The sequence below is a fragment of the Symsagittifera roscoffensis genome, chromosome 2 (genome assembly GCF_963678635.1).
Source record: "Symsagittifera roscoffensis chromosome 2, txSymRosc1.1, whole genome shotgun sequence".
Classification (NCBI taxonomy): Eukaryota; Metazoa; Xenacoelomorpha; order Acoela; family Convolutidae; genus Symsagittifera; species Symsagittifera roscoffensis.
This window is the reverse complement of record NC_087063.1, coordinates 33,246,822-33,260,181: the sequence shown is the minus strand read 5'-3', so window position 1 is coordinate 33,260,181 and position 13,360 is coordinate 33,246,822. Positions and strand designations below refer to the sequence as shown.

General features: G+C 35.7%; 3 protein-coding genes across 4 annotated transcripts in view; 1 reads left to right on the top strand and 2 right to left on the bottom strand.

Moving 5' to 3' along the window:
- LOC134840258 (TLC domain-containing protein 4-B-like) overlaps positions 1-13,360 on the bottom strand; it is a 520,491-nt gene that overhangs the window by 314,148 nt on the left and 192,983 nt on the right. The gene's annotated exons all lie outside the window — the stretch shown is intronic.
- On the top strand, positions 13-4,536 carry LOC134840572 (mitochondrial coenzyme A diphosphatase NUDT8-like). The gene is made up of 4 exons (XM_063856481.1): positions 13-2,374; positions 2,820-3,066; positions 3,641-3,885; positions 4,150-4,536. The coding sequence occupies exons 1-4, from the start codon at positions 2,278-2,280 to the stop codon at positions 4,368-4,370; spliced, it is 810 nt and encodes a 269-aa protein (XP_063712551.1). The 5' UTR covers positions 13-2,277; the 3' UTR covers positions 4,371-4,536.
- Positions 9,890-12,263, bottom strand: LOC134840212 (uncharacterized). The gene has a single exon (XM_063855935.1). It carries the CDS (start codon positions 12,055-12,057, stop codon positions 9,955-9,957), a length of 2,103 nt encoding a protein of 700 aa, XP_063712005.1. The 5' UTR covers positions 12,058-12,263; the 3' UTR covers positions 9,890-9,954.

The window sequence follows — 13,360 nt, the reverse complement described above, 5'->3', positions numbered from 1 at the left end:
AAATCAGTATTTTTCTCTTAATATACTACACTGCTTTTGTTTTCTCGAATTTTTGCGGTGTATTCGGAATACCGTTATTTGTTGAAATCAGCGAAACTTTTATGTTTTGCTCTTTAATTTTGTTTTCCTCTTTGTTGTCGGGTCAGTCATCTCAGCATGGAAGTTTCTGGTAATTTAAGCAATTTTCATTATAATTTAGAGTCTTGTGATATTTTCTTGTAAAGTTACAGATAATTGATTTCCAAGTTAGGCCGATTTTTAAATTTTTTGATGTAAAAGTTCATGACGATCTGTTTGATTTTTTTTCGTTCTCCTCTCTGTCGCAAGAAACTATTAAATGGAGCCTTGCCCTAAATGTTTACACGGTGCAATCAAAAAATCATTTAAAATCATGATTTTTTCTGATTGCTAATTTTAATAAAATATGTAAGTTTTGTTTTTCAAAAATAGTTATTTTGCCTGCTTTGAGTTTGTGAATCAGTAGTGTGTTAGAGAAAGGCTAGGTTGTGCCATTTCATAGGATAATTCAAAAGTTTTGAGAAATGTTTAAAGTGCCGTTTTTACAGTCAATCTATTATCTATTATATATTTAAATGCGGGCTTCACCATCTCGCCACGCTTAAGCTTTTTCAACGTATTATTTTTGCATGTGTAACGAAAGAATTTTTTCAGGTATAAGCTATATCGTGTTTTGCAATGGTTAAGATTTTTCTTTCGATTTTCCTGTTTGAGTTCAGTGTTTGTTTTCTCCGAATTAAGATTAAGCAGCTCAATAGTGGGATGCTGTCAGGGTTCTCTCAGGGTTTACGATTTTGGCCTCCAATTATGAATGCCTAAATTCTTTAAGTGTACGAGATACGACAATTTTAGTGATTTTTCAGAAAACTGAAATACAAAATAATTTACAAAAACTTGGAATTCCCAACCCTGTATTTGGGTGCTGTCAGAATACTCTCAAGTATTGCGAATCTTTCCTCCACATTGGAATGCTTTAATCCTTGTAGTTTTCGAGATGACGTGTTTTATAATTTTTTTTCATTTTTTCAGAAAAATAAGATTTAAAAAAATCGAAAGAAATGAAATTCCCAACCTTGTACTTGGGTACTGTGAGGGTGCTCTCAAGGATTGCGAATCTTGCCTCCAAATATGACTGCCCAAAACCTTGTAGTTAACGAGATACGACGTGTTTTATGATTTTTTAAAAAAAAAATTCAGAAAACTTAGATTTCAAAAAATATCGAAAGAATTGGAAATCCCAGCCCTGTAGTTGGGTAATCTGAGGCTGCTCTCAGGAGTTCCAAATTGCAAATCTTGCATCCAATTATGACTGCCCAAATCCTTGTAGTTTTCGATATATAACGTTTTTTGTGATTTTTCAAAGTTTAAAATTCCCAACCCTATTACTGGGGGCTGTCAGAGTACTCTCAGGGGTTGCGAATCTTGCCCCTCAAATACGATTGCTCAAATTTTTGTGGTTTTACATATGACATTTTTGTGAATTTTTCTAAAACGTTTCTCGGGAAACTTGAATTTTGATATTTTCGAAAATGTGAAATTTCTAACACTATAGTTGGCACAGTCAGAGTACTCTCAGGGTTGTGAATTTCGCCTCCAAATGTGATTGCTCAAATCTTGGTAGTTTTCGAGATATGGCGTCTTGATGGTTTTTCAAAAAAAAATGTGAGAAAACTTAAGCTTGAAGTTTTCCAAAGTTTGAAACTCCCAACGCTGTAGTTGGGTACTGTAAGAGTACTCACAGGAGTTGCAAATCTTGCGTCTAAATGCGACTGCTCAGATGCATTTAGTTACCGATGTGTGTGTGAAGTTTTTTAATTCATTTTATAGTTTTTTTAAAGAACTTAGATATAAAAAAATTCACAAAGTTTCATGGTTTTTCAAAGTTTGAATTGGAAAATCGTGAAAGAAAATACAAAATTTGAAGTTTTCAAACCTGTAATTGGGTGCAGTCAGAGTACACTCAAAGGATGCAGATCTTTTTTTCCAATATACTCGGTTTTTTATGAATTTCGAAGCACCGGAGGTACGTTACACGCTAGTTTTTTTAAAACCTGAACACCACTGGCATGTATTTCGGTATCGCAAGTGAAGCGAAGCATTTGGTATCGCTCTGTGTCATAAGCTGCTGGTAGAACATCCAAAACTTAACTTAGCGCCAATGGCAGGACGAAATGTATAGTCGGTGGAATAAGTTTTGTACCATTTTTCATTTTGCCGCATAAATTTTTATCAGCGTCGATTACCATATTGCAGATAGGCATGAAACATGTAATAGCGACGAAACTCTCAAGAACGTTTCCATTATTGTGCGGGCGGCCGAGGCTTAATAGCGGCCTTAATCGCTCGTTGAAAACAAGTAGGTACGCTTTTTGATACAAATCGATGGTTTCGATTTGATGTTTTGAAACCGGCAATTGAAATGAGTTCTTTGTCATTTTGCATTGTACGATGCAACTTTTTGGCAGGTAGCACTTAGCGCTGATGCGCATTTTGCAATATAATTTCATTATGTTCTCTTAACAAATTGAATTTTTTAAAAACTTTTAGTCTGTTACTGTTTGTTTTGGAGTCATAAATATATTCACTTTTGTTAAGTTACAAATGTTTCTGGCATTTCAGTTCATCGTCCGAGAGTTACCTGAAGGCTGTTAATGATTTTCAATCAATTGGGGGAACGTGTTGATAATTAAATTGTAAACGAAATTATAACTTAAACCGAACTAAATTGTAAACGTACAATTTCATGGAATGCATGGTTTTAAGTTATGGCTTGAAATTAAAATTATTATTATAACTCTTAGACTTGGGCCAAAATAACCAACAGGATTTGAATGAAGTGCTGAGCGACTTAAACAAGAAGAGAGTTCAGAACGTTCTAGAAGAAAACAATCGGCTGGTTCAGAAGAGTATAAGCAGAGCTGGTAAGTCTGAAGAAGAACGAGAGTTTGGCAGTGCAGTACTTGTCCCTTTCTGCACCTATCGAGACAAACCCTCCATTCTGTACACAGTGCGGTCGAGGAATCTAATCAGTCACCGCAATGACCTCAGGTAAGCTTGAAGTGGACTGATATCAGGTCAGAAAAGCATGTACAAAGTTAGAGAAATAGTTCAAATGCGATAGAGATTATATTGATGCAGGTCATTTTTGTTGTAAGTTATAGTCATAAGTAATAATTGCAGAAAACAAAAACTTTGATAGAAGAAATTCAGGTAATCTGCCATTATTCCCTCAAGCAGTTTAAATCTTAGATTGGCTTGTGTTTGCATCCAATTGGTACATTACATTTATTTTCATTGAGAAAAAAGCTTGAGGCAGCTTTCTGCATATTCGGTAAAGATCAAATCGTTACATTCGTACACCAAACTTTAAGTAGTTCTCTGACATTTGAATTCTTCAATTAGGCCAGTTCCCACGGCCGAAAGATCACATGAACACATTTTTCATTCAAAAAAAAGTTTCTTAAACTGTCTAAAACTCGGTTTTTTCAAGCCGATACAGAATTAATAAATTGGATACTTTTCTGATTGGCTTTCGGCCATGAGCAATTCCTCGGATTCGGAAGTCTTCCGATGGCGTTGGACATTACTTACTTTTCGTTGAAATGAACATTTGATTGTGTAGCTTCCCTGGAGGAAAAGTTGAAGATCAAGATAACAAAGACCTCGTCAGAACAGCTGTGCGAGAGTGCTGCGAGGAACTGGACATCCACAAAGACCAAATCGATGTGTGGGGCCATGTGCTGCGAGACGCCAAATATATTCGAAGACGGTACCTGACCATTCCAGTTATAGCCAACCTAGGACGGATTGAGGATTTGAAGCTGAAGATGGAACACCCAACTCCAGAAGTGGAATCCATTTTAATAGGTCGGTTCAAAAAACGGCCTACTGACTTTGAATCTTCTACTGGTCCTTACTTTTCAGAAAAAAAGAGGTTATATATATATATATCTCCTGTATAAACCCAATTGAATTTTGGACAAATATAATTCTAGTTAAAAATTCATTGTTAATTTTCTCTACTGTTTTAACATAAGTTCGGGACATTCCAAATATTTTTTACCCTATTAAAGCTTTTGTCTTTAAGCAAAGCTTTTTGACATTTTGTTGAGCTAAGGTTCTTTGCTTCAGTGCCCTTAGATTACTTCCTGGCAGAGAATAGCACTCAAAGATACACAGTGTACAAGATGGTGTATCCCAGAGAGGGAGAAGTTGACAAGTACCGGAACACTCTGTTCACACATCCCCAGAAGAGAATCTGGGGCATGTGTGCCAACTTCACAGCCGCTCTCTTGCCCATCATGCATCCCCCATTTGAACATCATCTGTTACAGCACAAATTTTTCAAGTGATTCAAAGACTTTTTTTATGGCTCATTGTATTTTGGTTCAAACTGGAAGTGTTCAAGTGTTAATGAACAAACATATTCAAAATGTATTTATTATTTATATTCCAGTAAGACGTTACAAAGTTCAATCATATTGTAGAATTTCAAAATAGAAATTAAAACATATAATTTTATTTCAATTCATTTTAACAAGCATTTTTTGTTTTGTAAAATTTATAGATTTAATGCCGATTTTTGATTGCGAGTAGTGTAATCAAGAGACGATGAACGTGGTTTGGACTCGTATAAAAGTTGTGATTTTTTTTCTTTATTTTTTCGCGGTTTTATTTCTAATTTCTTTTAATGTTCAGTTCATTTCCTTTGTTAATCAACCAGCAAGTGTAAAGGTCACGAAACACTTGATCGACCTTCAGTGTCGAAAATGGTATGCAATTTTCAGATTTCCAGACGAAAAAAAAAACAAATTTACTTATTGGTCAAGTTTTCTCAAATTATTGAAAAGTGTCAATCATAAAATGTTCTAGGTTTTCAAATATTTCTAAAGCCATTTATTTATTCTTCGAAATTTGAAAGTTGAGATTTTTTCAAAAAAGAATAAAACTTTTTTTTTGCTATTTACTTGTTTTCATTGACTCTCTTCCAACTGACTGTTGGCTATGTTTTGATTACTCAAATAAGTGCTTTCAGCGTAAAAAAAATTTAATGTGGTGAGTTGGCGTAGAGACAATTCAGCCACAGCCAATTTCAAATAAAGACAATTCAGCCAATAAAACTCAGATCATTCAGCCAAAATAGATTTAAGAGACTAGATCAAAAGAAAAATTAAAATTTTTCTAATTTGATTCGAATCAGAAGGCTTTTAACACTTGTAAAGCATCATATAACAAATTTCAAAGAATAAAACATATTTGCTATGCGTAAATTCTCAGGACATATGTACATTGAAGGTACAAAGTTTTAAATGCATCTGTTTATGGTCTCGATTATAATTACTTGAGTTTTTCATTGGCTATTCAATATTTGGGCTACGATTTTCTGTTAATATCACCGACACGTCTGTTTTGTTTGACGCGTCTGTTTCTTTGACAGGCACCAATATCGATGTCTTCAAAGTATTCCGCTAGACTCTCAAGTTCTTCTGAAGGATCCTCTTTTCGCAGCTCTTCAAATGCGAACGTTACATCGTCAACGGGAACGAATGCCAGGCAAATCATTTTTTGACGTTTAGACGAAACTCATCATCGTCCATGTACTTCCGCGTAAATCCAAGCTTTGTACATTGTGGCATACTGCCTGGCCCAAGTGGAAGAAACAAAATTGAATTTATGTATCGGGCCGCGTTTTTTTTCAAATGGCGATGCTTCCAAGGTTTTTTTGCTTTGGCATTGTTTTTAAAGCGTGCCAGTACGTGGTGGGGTGAGCAACCCTTTAACTGATATCCTTTTTGGCCGCCTGTAAAATTCTCGGGTCAGCTTTCATGTAAATTGGTTAACTTTTTGGTTAAATTTGATTTTTATTTAGTCGCTACTCTAAAATTGGGAACATTATGGTTTGTATTAAGTTTTATTTTTAGGTACTTTTGGTTTTGATAATTTTGTTTGTTTCATGTACATTTGAAAGGAATTATTGATAAGTCGTCTTATCAAAGCTTTGATGTTTTGTCGGATGTGAAAAGTTTTTGCGCGCTTATTTTAAAAATAAAAACTGTCTGGATAGTCTTCTACTGAATTGTCTGAGTTTGAAATTGGCTGAATTGTCTGTGACCGAATTGTCTGAACGCGGGTGAGTTTCGGCCAATGGTAGCACGGATGTTTTGGCTAGTTTTGTAGTTAATTATGGTAACTTTTTGCCTGGATGCTCTTGAAAAGTTTCGGAACCAAAGCATCATTTTCAAGTATTATTATAGGATATACGTGCATAGAATTTTGAATGCGAATTTATGAACACCTTGGAGATTAGTAAAGCTCAATTTTATTAGCATAATCAGGGCCGGAAGTAGAATTTTCGGGAAAGGGAGAGGGTGGTTTTTCAAAAAAATCAAAAAATTGGCAACAGGCAAAAACGATACAGGCAAAAACGGTACTCCTAGGTTTTTTTGGAAGGTTTTGACCAAAAAACCATATTTAAATTTTGGCACCGAGTCGGTCAAAAAAAGAGATGTCCTATGATAGTATCAAAGGGTTCAAACCACTGAGAGAGAGGGGCGTGCCTCGCACCTTAAAAACCGCTACTGAGCATGTTTATTTTTCCAAACACACTCTTAAAGCAGTGAGAAATTACTAAGGCGTAAAGTGGATTTTCCTCGCGGGATTTTCCTTGCGGGTAGTATTGCACCGAAGAGGGGAGGGTTCTCATGCTTGATGACCGAATGCTTGAAAAATTTCAACCAATCAAAATTGCTAAGCGTTGTTATTGGCTAAATGCCTCTCCCACAAAATCGAAGTCAATATCAACAGAAAATGTATTAAATCAGAAGAAAATAATCAAAAATTTTACAAGTTGCGGGTTACAACCGCAATATTATTCAGATAAACATCAAGATTTATCATTTGAAGTTCATAAAAGTTTCTCAGTCTTCGAATTTTGGCGTTCAACTGACGCCATTTAAATTTTTGAGCCGGAGGTTTTTCGCTCTTTTCAATCCGGCCAAAAACTAAGCGCATTCGTTTTTCTTGGATTTTTAAATAGTAATTTTTTGTCCACAATGACGGTCTGATCCTGGCTATATCGATCCGGCAATATGTGACAACTCATCTGCTTATTATCTAATCGGCCAATATTAACACTAATGCCTGGATTTATTTTCTTACTTTGAGATTTTCGCGATTTATTTTTAGATTTTGAATACTCAATTCTGATTGGCTGAAAGTAAGCTAAATTAATTTCAAGCATTCGGTCCTTCAAACTTGAGGGACGCCACCTACTGAAGCCCTTGCAGCCGTAGTTCGGATTCTAAAAATAAAACTATTTTATAAAGTTTGCCAGTTTCGAGCAAAACTAACCTCGGCCAAGAGCGGATAATTAAGTGAAGTTTGTACGCTTTAACGGCGAACTGTTCGTTTTGTTTTAACAAAGATTCAGATTGTCAATGAATAGTTTATTAGATGCTTATAAAATCAGCTAAATTATCGGCTGAACATTGAACAGAAAAACTTTTCCGTCATTGCTTTACTGAAAACGAGATTTCTGCGCGTGAAATTCAATGTATTGTTAAGTAAAAAACGTTTGCTCGTTCACCGTGTATTCTTAACAAAAATGTACCTAAATGTCTTCATATCGAAATAACCACCATTTAAATATGAAACTTGCAATGAAATAATTGCTAAATCACAACTCTTGAATCTCGCCTCGCTATCGGTAAGTACAACAGCTATTCTTTTAACGCTACCTTTAATCTCGAATCCGTACTAAGTTTTCAGTTTGAAATTTTGTCAAAAATGGAATTTGAAATGGCTACTGATTTATGTCGAGAAGTCGAAAAATCTAAAATGATATGTATTTGCATTTTTTAAAGTAGAGTGCATGATTTTTTGTCAAAAACTCAACTTGGGAAGAATTTTTTGCGTAATCTATTATATATTTCAATGCGGGCATCACTATCTCGCCATGCTTAGGCTTTTTCACCGTAATATTGCATTTTTAAGCTATAATGTATATTGCAATGGTTCGATTTTCCAGTTTGAATTATATCACCAAGTTTGAATTTAGCAACCCAATACTGGGATGGTGTCACGGCTTCCCCAGGTGTTGCGATTTCGGCCTGCATATATGAATAACCAAATCCTTATAGCTGACGATATAGAGCAATTTTCGAGATTTAAAAAAAAAAAAATTTAAAAAATATTCAAAAAATTGAAATCCTCAACCCTGTAATTGGGTGCTCTCAGGGTACTCTCAGGTGTTTCGAATCTTTCTTCCAATTCTAACTTCTCAAATCTTTGTAGTTTTTGAGATATATTGTTTTTTGTGATTTTTTCAAAAGATTTTCAGAACACTTAAGTTTGATTTTTTTCTTCAAAATTTGAATTTCGCATATTTGTCGTGGGGGCTGTCTGAGTACTTTCGGAGTCTCAGGGGTTGCGAATCTTGCCTCCAAATGTGATTGCTCAAAATTTTGTAGTTTCCGAGATATGACATGTTTTTTATTTCTTTTTAATTTTTTGTAAACTTAGATATAAAAATTTTCTTAAATAAAGTTTGAACTTCCTATCTCTATAGTGAGGTTTTTTCAGGGCACTCCTAGGGGTTGCGAGTTTTTACTTGAAAAATGATTGTTTATGTTCCCGCTGTTTTCGAATTTATGACGTTTTTTGTGAATTGAAATAAAGTCCGAAAACCTAAATTTGAATTTTTTGTTTTCAAAGTTTGGAATTTCGAACCCAGAACCTTGGGTGTTTCAGAGTACTCTCAGGGGTTGTGAATCTTGCTTCCAAAAATTAGTGCTCAGGTCTTTGTTTTGTTTTAGACATGGCACTTTTTTGGTTTTTTAAAGAAAAAATAGAAAACTTCAATTTGAAGCTTTTCTAAATTTGAAGTTCCCAACCCTGTAGTTGGGTAATGTGAGTACTCTCAGGAGTTGCAAGTCTTGCGTCTAAAAGCAACTGCTCAATTGTGTTAAGTTTCTGAGGTATGAAGTTTTTCTGTCATTTTAAAAATTCTCAACAAACTTAGATATTAAAAAAATCACAAAATTGTATGGTTTTTCATGATTTGTATTTAAAAAAATTTGAATAACTTTGCAAAATTCGAAATTACCAACCCTGTAATTGGGTGCTGTCAGAGTGCACTCAAAAGATGCAATTATTATTTCCAGTATACGCGGTTCCTTATGAGTTGTCATAAATTGGAAGCACCGGAGGTGTGTTACACGCTAGTAGAAGTTAATGCTGTTGCTATTGGTATCGCTGCCAAACTGATTGGTTATAACCAATGATTCGGGTCCAGGGTCTGTGACATGCACATTCTACTCAAAAACGTAGTCTTTCGTTCCTAAATCTCATGTCTTTGTCATATGTTATGCCGAGCATTGAAACACCATAGAATTTCATACCAAGCTTTTTTGAAATTATTTTCGGAAAAATCTCGAATGTTTGCGCTTAAAAGCCCTGTTGTGCCTACACCTTAGTAGTATATATCTTCATAACTTCTTCGAAAGATCATAGGATCTTAGTATTTTGTCATTTAACCAAAACATGTAATCGAGTGGCGATCGTACAAGTTTTTTTACGGAGTGAAAAAACTTGAGCTGATCCAATTTTATGCATACACAGACTAATTGGGGCATCTTATCAGCAAAAAGGACCTAACATATCATTTCTTTCAAATTGTCTGGTGATTGATAAGCAGCTTACTGATTTTTTCAGACTAGTGTAATTGAGATAAATAAAAACTTCAAAATGCAGGTATTAATGTTCGTGCTAAATTAAAAAATTTCCGTGCAAATTCTTTCTTAAAGTACTTGAAAAAAAAACTGTTATTTAACAATGAATGAATAAAACTGCTGATGATAATTATTTGGGATGATTTAGTGTAATAACGAAATAGATTAATGGCTTCAGCAATTCTGTTTTCCTTCGACGAAAAAGTGTTTAAAATGCAGTGATTTGGCTATCAAAATAGATCCGCTTTTCGTGATTGCGAGTTTGAAATTCGTGAACGCCGATTAGTTTTGATTTCGATTCAACCATAAGTTCAACCGACTCGCCTTTCTTTTTGTTGCGCTCGATTCTTGTCAACAGAGAATGAACTTCAGTCAAATGTTTATTCGCCACATTATGATCATCTATAGACACAATTCTATCCCCGATTGCAATAGACGATTTCAGTGGACTCTGTGGGAAAATATCCTTGACGACAACCGATGATATGAACCCACCGTCTCCGTTTCTTCTGCCAAAGCTGCTCGTCCTGCCGCCCTCTAGAACCAGTCCAAAGTACCCTCCGAACAGAAACGTGACTTTACGAACACCACTCGTTTCCCGGTCGCCGATCGCAACTTGGGTCGGCTCGACGAAGCTACTGCTCCGAGCGAGAAGTACTGGATCCTTTTGTTTTTCTTTGAACAAATCTGGTGGTTTTATGCTTTTCAGGGTTCCGACTGAACTTTCGGCCAATTGATCTGATTCGGACAACTGTTCGTTGTGAGATCCGTTTTGTCCCGAGTAACTTCGCATCTTTTCATCTGGTTTTAGTTTAGGCTTTGTTATTTTATAATCTGGCTCAGTTTCTGTGTTTGCTATCTCGTGATAACCATTTGTCAAGCTCAATTGGTTTGGACGTGCGTTTTTCGCTACCTCGTCTATTTCATTTGACTGGCCGTTCGATTGAACCACTGAATCTAATTTTATAATTGGCTTTTTGTCGAGCAATTGTTTCTGAGGCTGAGGTGCCTTTCCTTTTGGGGGCTTCTTGCTCTTGGGGGTTTCAATGAAGTTTGTTTTAGGAGACGGAGGCATTGAATCTGACTTCATCGAAAACATCGATTCATATTCCCAACTTTGGTTTTTGTTCGAATCAATCTTCAAACTACAGTGGCCGTTCACAGTGGTTGATTTTAAGGAATCCGGACTGATTTTAACATCAGAAATGAAATTAATGGAATTTTCCGCTCGCTGCAAGCTAAATGCTTCTTCTATTATCAGAGTCCCTGGTCTCGAATTTGGTCGCCTTGAGTTTATTTTGAATCCTGATTTGGCGACCAGACTTAAGAAAATTTCGTTTTGAGACTCCAAAGCCTCAAAAATGTCCTTCGGACATTTGGGAAAGCTTATGTACCCCGCATTTTGAATCTTAGATTTAGAGGCACGGTGAAAATAAATTGATACAGGCGAGCGCCGATGGAAAGCCATAACGGCTTCAGTTCGACTTAACCCGAAGAATTTGACGTCATTCACGAACAGAATTTGATCGTCATCACGAATTCCAACTTCGTGTGCTACTGAGAAAGGCACGACATTTTGAACGCAAATTGCCGGCGAGTTTTGCTTTCGGTATAAACTGCAACCTAATCCTTTCTTCAGATAAACTGTTACACTATGCATCGAGTGCGGTCTAAAAGGAGAAATTCCATTCTGACCTTCAGTAAAGACCCATTTTATCTGATTAGTGATGCTGGGAAGATTTATAGGTAACATTGAATAATTTATAACATGAAGCGACAGAACTGAATGAAGTTGCACGAAATTGTAAAAATCTATTAATCTGGATTTGGAAACGTTAAAATCGTTCACACTTAATATCATGTCTCCGGGTGACAAAACGTTAGAATAATTATAGTGTCCGTTTTGGGGTCTGAAATCTTTTTCTACATGTGAAACAAAAATAGGTAAGTTCAGTTCTTCGCCTCCGCGTACGTGAAAACCAAACGAATTGTCCGGCATTCGGCGAACTATGACTAGGCGTGTCGAAACTACAGCTCCACCATTAGGGCGCATTTCCTCGTACAGTATTTGGTGACTAGTTATAACAAATGGTTTGACGTAATCGAAAAGTATTAACTCGCCTGGATTAGAAACAAATTTACGCAGATTTTCAACCAACGTGATAAGGACGTTGCTTTCGTCGTAATCAGAGAGACATTTTTGAACTCCAAGTACTTTTTTCGGGTCATTTTTAAAAAGAATTGAAATCTTACGATTGAGGTCTAAAGCTGTGCTACCAGCTGTGTTGTTGATCGATGAATCAACAGCCATCCTAAAATTTTCTTGGAAAAAAAATTTTCAATTTAGAAAGTTGAACAAGCTTTTAAAATATTTATCTGCTATGCGCATAATAAATCGCGGTTTTAAATGACTTCTATTTGTGTTTAATCATGAGGACGTTTTCCTCCAAATATCGTCAATTTTTTCCTCAGTTATAAAAGTAAAATATGAGGCATTTTTAGCTTTTTTATGGAAAATGAGCATGCAACGTGCTGTTGGTCATAAATAAGGATAGAACCAGAAACTGAGGAGACTGCCTTTTAAGTCAATTTATGGATGAAGTGATACAAACAAAGATCTATCATAAACTAGATATCAGAAACAAGTCATCATTGAGGAATCGTTTTCGTTTCACTTCAAAAATCTGAACATTTTACATGGTGAAAAATTATTAAATTGTAAAATCAATAACTAAACGAAATAAAGATCAATAGAATATTGAGTGCAGTAACAGAACTTTGACCAAAGAAGTTAAGGTCCGAAAAGCCTCTCTACCAGACTCATAACTGTTTTTTTCGAAAGCATAATTTTGTTCACTTATAGATAAAATTTGTTGACTTTTTCAGACCGACAGTTTGTGCAAAAACACATTGATACCAAGTAATTGGCTGTGCTGTTCGAGTCGAGCATGTAGACAATTCTTGAAAAAACAATAATAAAAAACAATAAAATTTGCAAAGAAAAAACATCTGGAAATTTTTCTTATGTTCAATAAATAGGGTAGAAATTGTTGAAGTTGTAAGACGTGTAGTGTAAAGTTAAATTGCAAAGCAACTGTAAGGCATCAAATCTAAATCTTACTCCACCGGATTGTTTCAGTTCATGCTGGACGGTAGAGATCACAAGGTTACAGCAGCAGGTCTCCAGACAGAAAGATGACGATGAATATAAACTTACATGAACTCAAACTGGTCCCTATATCATTCGGGCAATCACAATAAATTTTAAATCATGAATTGAAAATTTATCATCCTCATAAAGCGTTTTGTACTTTAGTATGCAGTTTTAGTTTATACTTCAAACGTTTTCAGTTTTAGATGAATTGAGTTTTTAGGCACGCTTGCCAACCCTCTCCCTGGGTCCTTTGTCGATTTAGTTCCTTTTCCGCTCATTTGGGCTCGATTAGCTGGATAACTACTCCTCACATTTTATCCACACCCTTACGCGCTCTGGTTGATCGCCGTGTTGCTTCTTCGCTTACTTTCCTTCTTTTTCCGAAGGATTTCGGTCCTCCCGCTCCTTCGCTCACCGCCGGTTTTTTCGACCCGCTCGCCTGGTTTTCTACTTCAGAGAG